This window comes from Ostrea edulis, chromosome 6, assembly GCF_947568905.1.
Source record: "Ostrea edulis chromosome 6, xbOstEdul1.1, whole genome shotgun sequence".
NCBI classification, from domain to species: Eukaryota; Metazoa; Mollusca; class Bivalvia; order Ostreida; family Ostreidae; genus Ostrea; species Ostrea edulis.
Window position 1 is genome coordinate 68039323 of NC_079169.1, and position 10000 is coordinate 68049322.

Genomic DNA, 10000 nt, shown 5'->3' on the forward strand with positions numbered 1-10000 from the left:
TCATACACGTAATTATATATATACAACAACACACATACACGTGATTATATATATATATATATATATACAACAACACTCATACACGTAATTATATATATACAACAACACTCATACACGTAATTATATATATACAACAACACACATACACGTGATTATATATATACAACAACACTCATACACGTAATTATATATATACAACAACACTCATACACGTAATTATATACAACAACACTCATACACGTAATTATATATATACAACAACACTCATACACGTGATTATATATATATATATATACAACAACACTCATACACGTGATTATATATATACAACAACACACATACACGCGATTATATATATATATATACAACAACACTCATACACGTGATTATATATATACAACAACACACATACACGTGATTATATATATACAACAACACTCATACACGTGATTATATATATACAACAACACACATACACGTGATTATATATATACAACAACACTCATACACGTGATTATATATATACAACACTCATACACGTAATTATATATATACAACAACACACATACACGTGATTATATATATACAACAACACTCATACACGTAATTATATACAACAACACTTATACACGTGATTATATATATACAACAACACTCATACACGTAATTATATATATACAACAACACTCATACACGTAATTATATATATACAACAACACTCATACACGTGATTATATATATACAACACTCATACACGTGATTATATATATACAACAACACTCATACACGTAATTATATATATACAACAACACTCATACACGTAATTATATATATACAACAACACTCATATACGTACTTATATACAACAACACTCATACACGTAATTTGTATATAATGACTAGATTCTTTGATTAACATGGAGTATTCTATGAGTTATTGTTGTTTAAACTTTGTATACATACTGTAAGTTTATAACATTGCATCTTTAAGTAATGAATATAGCTGAAGTTGCATGTCAGATTGCAGGAATGCAGTAAATTGACTACCACCCACCAATCAGCTCACCGACTACAGAATAAATAGTCGCTTGATTAACACATTTGATATATATTTTCATTGATATGTTCCAGTAGGAATTAATGAGCTCGTAACGTTAAATTGACGAAGTGATTATTTACACAATAAGCGACCGAGTTTCGTCGACTACGTCTATTCAGACGTGATACTTTTACAGCCTTTCAATCGGCACCCGATCCCGATGAATATAAAAACCTAACAATATAAAACTAATTTCTTTCACACCTGTTGATCAAACGTTACGAAATTCAAACTTGATCTGTATTTTGCCATTCTGAAACTACTGTATGCTATACTAAGGTACCCCCGAAAAGATGATCAATTAAGGAGTTGCGTGATCTCCAAGTTATCAATGATAGAAAAGAGATGTCCTTGAATCAAAAATCTTCAACCGTATTTTGCAGTTTAGAATATACATTTTAGTGTAGTCCGTGTCCTTTCATTTTACAGGAAACCACATGAGTAAAGCGTGAGTCATCATTTGATGAGAGGGCCATGCCGCACTCCAAATACGCCCCAACATCAGAGACGACAAACACGTCACGCATACTGCTCATGATTTCTGGACCATGCACAGATATGTTACGTGACGTTTTGAAGATGGAAATAAAACCGAATGAACTGTCAGATAAAGTGAAAGCATGGATGAACAAGGACCAAGATTGGAAAAAACTCAGTAAATCTCAGCATGAACAAATATTTCCTCTTCCTTCAAAGCAATATCATGGGGATTACTCCGATTTGGAAATATCTCTTCTGTATATTCTTCTCCGAAACATTTGCAACATTTCACCTCATTCGAGAGGCTGGGGAGTGGAACCAGATCCGGGTGATCGGAGCGTTTCGAGCAATATAGAAAGAATTCGTTTAATACGAAACAAGTATGGCCACAGATCCACCATGTCGCTGTTATATACGGAATTTTTGGAGGAATGTCGGCAGATTCACTTTATTGCTGTCGAGCTAGATGTTCACCTGAAGAATCAGAATGTTTATTCTAAGGCTGTAGCCGACTTAAAAACATGCCCAATGGAGCTAGGTATAGCATACGTTTTTATATTTTGGTCATTATTTTAACATATTGAGTATCAACATATTCTGATGGCTATGCTATAGTTAAAAGACCTCAGTCAGATGTACAGCGACACATCAGTTACATGAAGCCTAGTTTACATTTGACTCGGTATCTGTGCGATAAATTGATTTACGATTTTCATTTCGATTTAGGGATATCATAAGAAGCTACTGGCCAAGGATTACATGTTTACATTTATACGACCATCTTGCCTTTTCTCGGAGAGAGGTCGTGGAAATCCGTACTATGGATGTGCGGAGATTGCACGAATGCCTTGCAATTATACAACCTTCTCCGTGCGATCTCCACGAATCGTACGGAGCCGGCGCCGTTCTTGTGCAAAGGCTGTGCAAAATTCTTTTGGCTTCCAATGTCTTCCAAAATATTGCGTTTGCTGTTCGATCAGCGCACGTTTTTCGCAAAATAACCGGACGGAAATCGTACAATGCAGTCTACGACATGTCTACGGGTTACCGGTTACGATGTTTGAAAACTTGTTTGACTTTCAACTAAACAAAATTGTAGAGAACACGGAGCCCGTAATTCTGAAAACCTCACAGTCACCGCCTGTCACCGCACGGAAAAGTAGATACGATCAGGTTACTGGCTCCGGAGGAACATCGCAGACCAAATGTAAACTAGGCTTTAGTTACGCCTAAATATATTCGTGTTTTTTTCTCTCGATAAAATGAAATGATAGATATGCAATATAAAATAGTTCTGTCCCAATATCCAAGGTATGTAACAACACAATGCGTTGTTTTGTATGTGCTCTAACATTTACGGTATTTTCTTGTTTATGTTTAGATCAGAGCACTGAAAAAAGTATACGTGAGTATATTATCTGTGTCATTTTATTTCAAAGAATCTATAATTTTAAAAAATTCCAAAAACTGACAACTGGTCCCCTTCTTACTATTTAGGGACAACGACTGCTATACTAGAGATGCACAAAACAGAAATGGAGCATTTTCTTGTTGAAACGCGAGCCTTTAGAAGAGTTATAGAATTGCTGGATGAAAAGGGACATGTTGTGATAAAAGGAAATCCCGGTAGTGGAAAGACAACATTAGCAAAATACGCCTTAAGTGTTATGTGTGAAAGAGGAAAACGTCCATTTCAAATATATAGCATGAAAGATCTATGTGGACAAATATCCCCCGGTGAGAACATTTCCATTTTCATTGATAACATGTTTGGGGAGTACTCTTTAAAAGATGACGAAGTTCACGACTTTAATGTGCGAGAGGAATTCTTCAAAAGTATAACCCAGAGAAGCAAAACTGGCACTAGTAATATACTGATCATGACAATAAGAAGTGACATTTACAATGAATGCACAAAGTTGATGGAAAATGAAAAGTTAGCATCTTCTATGCTTGATATATCCAGTGGTGAATATGAACTGCAAATCGAAGAAATACAAACACTTTTGCAAAAATATGGATTACAGAATGTCACCACCTTATTAGGCGAGAATTTTAGATTTTCAGGACCACTGGGATTTCCTCAATGCTGTAGACTTATGCGAGATACATGTGATATTGATCTTGAAAAAGAGCTTTTAGACTTTTGTAAGAGACCTTTATCGTTTTTAAGGGAATATTTGAAGAGGCAATTAAGTACAAATCCAATAGCTCCGAAAAATGCTGTGCTTATCTACCTTCTGCTAAATGGGGGTTTCGTCAAATCATCTGTGATCTTATCCGTGTCAGAGGACAAAGAAAAGAAAAGAATTTCGTCAGAAATGATAGGAATAACGGGTATCAATTTCATTATGAAATTTCAAACCAGCGTGAATGATTACCGAGGATTTTTAATTACAATCGACTCTGTAGACGATGTGTATATGTTTTCTCATAGTTCTGTGCAGGAAAGCACTTTCAAAGTCTTTTGTGAATTTTACCCAGAAAAGATAATAGAGAACTGTGATCCTTATCTCCTTGAAAATCTTACCACAAATCCCAGGCATAACGACACGCAAGTCAAAGTTACGGAAAACTTGTTTCACGTTATATTTTCAAGAATTCTGAAGATTATCGACGATACAGAAATTTCTGGTTTTGAGTCAATTTCCTTGTTAGATTTGTGGAAAGATGAGACTTTTTTGGAGAAATTCCGTAGCAATAAAACATGGTTCCTTGCATTATCGGAAAAGCGAGACAAAGATGGGATGTCTCTAATGGTACACTTTGCACGAGCTGGAAATAGTAAATGGATTGATTATCTTCTACCCGACTCGGATGAGCAACAAAAATACTTCTCGCTTAACGCGGCATGCGCAAGAAACCAGAAACCAATTGTTGACAGACTTCTATCTGTTAACACCAAATGTGACTTAACGACCTGCTTTTTTGCTGTGCAAAGTGGAAATTTGGAGCTGCTCCTTCGACTATGCGAATCTATGAACTTGATGGAAATTGCACATTCTTTACATCCAATGTGGATAAGTGTAAAAGGCAGTTTACTTCGAGAGATTTGTTTGATGGGTAAGAACGATTTTATTGACCCTGTGTTACACCGTTTCCCCCACCTCATTAATGTTAAAGATGAACAAAGCAGCAGTACATTACAATTTGTCGCATATGCAGGAGAGATCGAGATATTTCAAAAATTGGTAAGGAAAGGGTGCGATGTTTTTGAAAGAACCAACCATGGATCCACTGTTCTACACTTTGCATGCCAAGGCGGTAAACTAGAAATGGTTAAATTTATCATCATGAATTATCCAGATTTGTTGCAATCAGAGTATAATGATTTCGACGGTTGGTCACCTTTACACTGGACTGCCCAATCAGGACGCATTGATCTACTTAATTTTCTCTTAGACAAAGAAAATTATTTCAGATTCGATCGTGAAACTTTAAATATCAGTGATCGAACAGCTCTAGGTAAAACTGTTTTTCACATAGCATGTATGAAGGGCAATTTGGAAATGTGTCGATATTTATCAGAGCATTATCCTACTATAGTAAATATGGAGGATTACGATAATGAGAATGTTTTGCATGATGCAGCTTGGGGAGGCAATGTGAAATTGTTTGAGTTTTTGGTCGGGGCCAAATTTGATGCAAACTCCACACGAAATGATGGGAAAACCGTATTGCACCAGTGTTGCATGAGCGGTAAGATAGATATGTGCAAGGATATATTGGTCTGTCATGCCGAACTACTTAATGTAAAGGACAGGTTTGGATACAGTGCTCTCCATGATGCAGCCTGGGGCGGAAACATCGAGCTCTTTGGCTTTTTACTGGGGAAGGGTTTGAATATCAATTGCAGAGCAAATAATGGTAAAACCGTTCTACATGCATGCTGTCAGAATGGGAAAGTGGATATGTGTATGTACCTCGTGAACGAGGATGCTAACTTACTTTCAGTTAGAGACAACAATGGATACACCGTATTACATGATGCAGCTAAAAGCCAAAGCAAAGACCTTTTCGAATATTTGCTTACAAAAGGCTTACAGGTCAATGGATTGACACAGCTTGGTAAAACCGTGCTACATGTTGCATGTATAGAAAATAATGTCTTCATGGTCGAATATCTAGCTAGTCAATACCCCCTGTTACTGGGAGTCGTAGACTACAATGGTAACAATGTTTTGCATGATGCAGCATGGGGAGGTACAAAAGAGTTGCTAGCGTGTCTTGTCTGTGAAGGTTTAGATACTAATGCAACACGAACAGACGGGAAAACCATACTACATATGTGTTGTATGAACGGGAAATTGAACATGGCTACGCATATTATTGACCATTATCCATGTTTACTTTTCGTGAGAGACCGGGATGGATACACAGCATTGCACGATTCTGTCAAAGGACAAAGCACGGAACTAGTGTCCTACTTACTTTCAAAAGGATTACTTGTTACTGACAGAACTTTTATGGATCAAACCATCTTACATGTTGCTTGCATGAGAGGACAATATCATATGTGCAAGTATTTGGTCGATAATTTTCTTAATCTATTAAATGAAAATGACAAATACGGTAACAGTATCTTACATGCAACGGCTTGGGGAGGCAATGTTGATCTCCTGATGCTTTTGTTGGTGCATGGGTTGGAAATCAATTGCAAGAGAAATGATGGAAAAACTGTCCTACACATGAGCTGCATGAACGGCAAGATAAGCATGTGTCGCTACTTACTGTTTTATTATCCTCATTTACAGCACGTCAGGGACGATAACGGGGAAGAAGCCTTGCAAAATGCTGTATTATTGGGTCATAGTGACCTTATCGATATCCAGTCAGCTCACGTATCAGATAGTGTTATTTTATATAAACGCAGGACAAGCTAGAAATAGGATTATAAAGCTTCAAAGAGACGCCAAATTTTTTTTTTTTTTCAAAACGTCATTAACATGCTCTACAATAAACCGTTCATTTGTAATGTGTTCTATTATATGCATGTACATGTATATCAATATGAATGTTCATTTTCTGTTACACTAACATTACATATTTACAAATGGAGACTACTAATTCGGTTTACAAATGGATACTAGTAATCTGGACAGTATGAACATTATGCCGAATTAAAGAATATATATTTTTACTGCGATTCCTTTTTATCTAGCTAACAATACGACTAAACTATTTATAGCCTTGTTTTCTCAGATTTCAAAGTGCGATTTTTACATGTACTTCTATTACCTGCTAAATGCAAGTGTCGTTCTTGTTTTAAATATTCATTGTATGCTACGGAAGCCGATAGGTGCCAGGGTATAGAATTAATATTTATTTAACTGGCGGCCGCCACTTAATTTATGTGGCGGTCGCCACTTAATTTAACTGGCAGCCGCCACTTATTATCTGGCGGCCGCCACTTATTATCTGGCGGCCGCCAGTTATTAACTGGCGGCCGCCATATAAATTAACTGGCGGCCGCCACTTATTATCTGGCGGCCGCCATATAAATTAACTGGCGGCCGCCACTTAATTTATATATGGCGGCTGCCAATTGCAAAAACAATGTAATTCGTATCGCTGAGTGATTATTTTGGAAAGATTTAGAATAGTACGCAAACACGCAGCATCGTTTTCCAAAGTGCATAGGGACAGTCGGAGGAGAAATTGTCTTCTACAATTGTTGACAAGCAGAAAAGGAACCTAAAATGTCTCTTGTCCAAACTTCGTACTCCTAAATTTGAGGGAGGGAGCTCCGTTCATCCTTCAATTGATCAGTTCATTCATTATTACATTTTTACCATTCATTACTACCACCAAAAGAGTGGGGTGGGGGCCAATTAATCTTATTTCACATGTGAAAATAATTTAGTTTAAATGTGAAAATAATAGAAATTGAACGTTCAAATAAATGGAGGGTCAGCCCTGTGGTTCTACGTATTTAACAGTACAATCGAAAAACAATAATTTAATGCTCTTAATTGTGTATATATATATATATATATATATATATATATATATATATCACATACATATTACTAAGCATTGGAGATGGATTGCACCCCTTTCATTTTGAGAGAAAGAGATAGAGAAAGAGAGAGGAATTGAATAACTGGTGACAGCCATATAAATGATTTAAATTGAGTGGCGGCCGCCATATAAATTAAGTGGCGGCCGCCAGTTAAATAAATATTAATTCTATACCCTGGCACCTATCGGCTTTCGTAGTATGCACACTCAAAATAGACATATTGGTCATGAAATAGATGTTTCATTCAAAACCAATGTTTGCTTAATGTTTAGAAAATCTTTCAGTGTATAGTTAAATATTCAGGCACCGATTATTGTATGTTGAAAAATCTTCTCAAAATGCTTTGATCATTGTTTCGTGTTAATAAATTGTGCTATCCGTACTCTGGTAGAGCTATGCCTTAGAATTGATAGACGTTAAAAACTTCCTTTCCACGAAGTGCATTTAAAAGACATGTTAATTTTGGAATTTGAACAACACAATGGCCGTCTGTACAGGTGCACTGGCATATTAAAATGAAACTAGTCAATGGTGTATATAAATATATAAGGATAAAAATGGAATTGTGAGTTCTCTTCCTTACAAATGAATAAAAGTAGCATTTGTCTATCAATGCATATAATCAGCCTCGGTGTCACGTATGCAAAGATTTAGTGAATCATTTGTTTATCCTTTCCTGAAGCATTGAGAATATTGAGTTCATGACATCGATTTTTGAACAGATCTTTTTCTCCATGGAACCGTTATGAAATCCATTTTCTGGAAATAATATGTTAACATGTTAGAAAGAGGAAACCACAAACCTATTCTCTCTCTCTCTCTCTCTCTCTCTCTCTCTCTCTCTGAATATCGATTTCTTTGCCCATTTGTGTATATGGGTCCCTGTCGCTAGGTCCAACCCACTGCGAATCCTATATCTTGATCCATGAGCAATCCGTGATCAAAATTACTGTTTAAAGAACAGTTTAACAATTGGCATGAAATACATCAATTATTTAGGAGCATAACAAACAAACAATAATTGTTTGTTTGTGCTTTATATTAAATATTCTATACAATTGCATCGATAGATCCACTCTCCTTATAAAATATCTTAAACACTGAATGACACAGCGACTGTGTGGGATTGCATCAGTGTGTATAGGTAGCGCTTTAGGAGCATAACAAAGCTTCCTTTTTAGGGAAGTCGTTGTGGCCGAGTGGACTTACGCACTGGTTTGACAATCTTGCTAGGCGGTGGATGCCGTACGTCGCTGGTTCGACCCCGGGCTGGGGCGAAAATTTTCAGTACCTAGTTGTGATTATTTAGTGCTTTATATATATATATATATATATATATATTCCAACAACACTCAACATCTAAATCATCTGATCTCTATGTAGATTCTACGCAAAGTCAACTAAATATACTAGCGGAGAAAAGAAACTGCAATATTTAATATATGAAAAAATAATAAAAAATAACAATGAACAAATTTAAATTTTTTGTAATACTGTTAACAAATTTATTCATTACAATATTTCATAATCCATTAATGTTAATGTCGAATAACGTCAATTTCAACACACTCGAAAGACACTGGTATTCGAACTTGAATTAACAAAGTTAATAACGCGTGTGACCACCATTTGCATTCACGCATGTTTGACAACGGCGCCTCATTGATGACACTAAAGTGTTCAGAAATTCTTGAGGGATGTTGTTCCAGCCTGGTCTAAATCAGCCAATGTCACTGGCTGATTTGGTAAACGGTGTAGACGTTGTTCCATTTCATCCCAGACGTGTTCGTTGTAACTCAATGATGAAATATTTCAGTTCCGAGTCATTCGGGATTTTTTGTTTATTTTGTTTGCGACTAAAAACAATGAGTGCTTGAATCCATTTCCTGTTAACATGTCCGGTAATGCAAACCACGATTACTCCCCCCCCCCCCCTCCCTCATGATAACCAACCATGCCACTTGATATTAACTACTGAAAATCATTAATTAATTCTAGTTTTGTGAATTAATCTTAATTAATGTATCCTCACAACAACAGTGGAGAGGGGCTTAAATAAATGATGTTGCAATTTTATTCAATAATTAAATGTGAATGCTGAAATATTTCATCATTGAGTTACAACTAGGATTATGTACAATATCATAATTTTTTTTTATAATTTTCTCTTTTGGAACATACCATGGCTACATAGGGATTATCATATTTCATTTTTTTTTAAATTAATGTTTTGACGTGTCTAACGTCGTTCAAAACACATATATATATATATATATATATATATATATATATATATAGATATAGATATATGGATAGATAGATAGATAGATAGATATTCGAAATAAAATATTAAAAAAAAAACAACAAAAAACTCTAAACACTTTGTAGAAATATTTCGAC

General features: G+C 35.6%; 1 protein-coding gene across 1 annotated transcript in view; it reads left to right on the plus strand.

Moving 5' to 3' along the window:
* Nucleotides 1–6718, plus strand: part of LOC125648158 (serine/threonine-protein phosphatase 6 regulatory ankyrin repeat subunit C-like) — a 10307-nt gene extending 3589 nt beyond the window's left edge. Inside the window, exons 2-4 of the mRNA XM_048875098.2 lie at nt 1528–2116; nt 2960–2983; nt 3076–6718. Coding sequence (XP_048731055.2) covers nt 1573–2116; nt 2960–2983; nt 3076–6461 — 3954 coding nt within the window. The 5' untranslated portion in view covers nt 1528–1572 and the 3' untranslated portion in view covers nt 6462–6718. The remainder of the gene's footprint in view (nt 1–1527; nt 2117–2959; nt 2984–3075) is intronic.
* Nucleotides 6719–10000: the final 3282 nt, after the last annotated feature.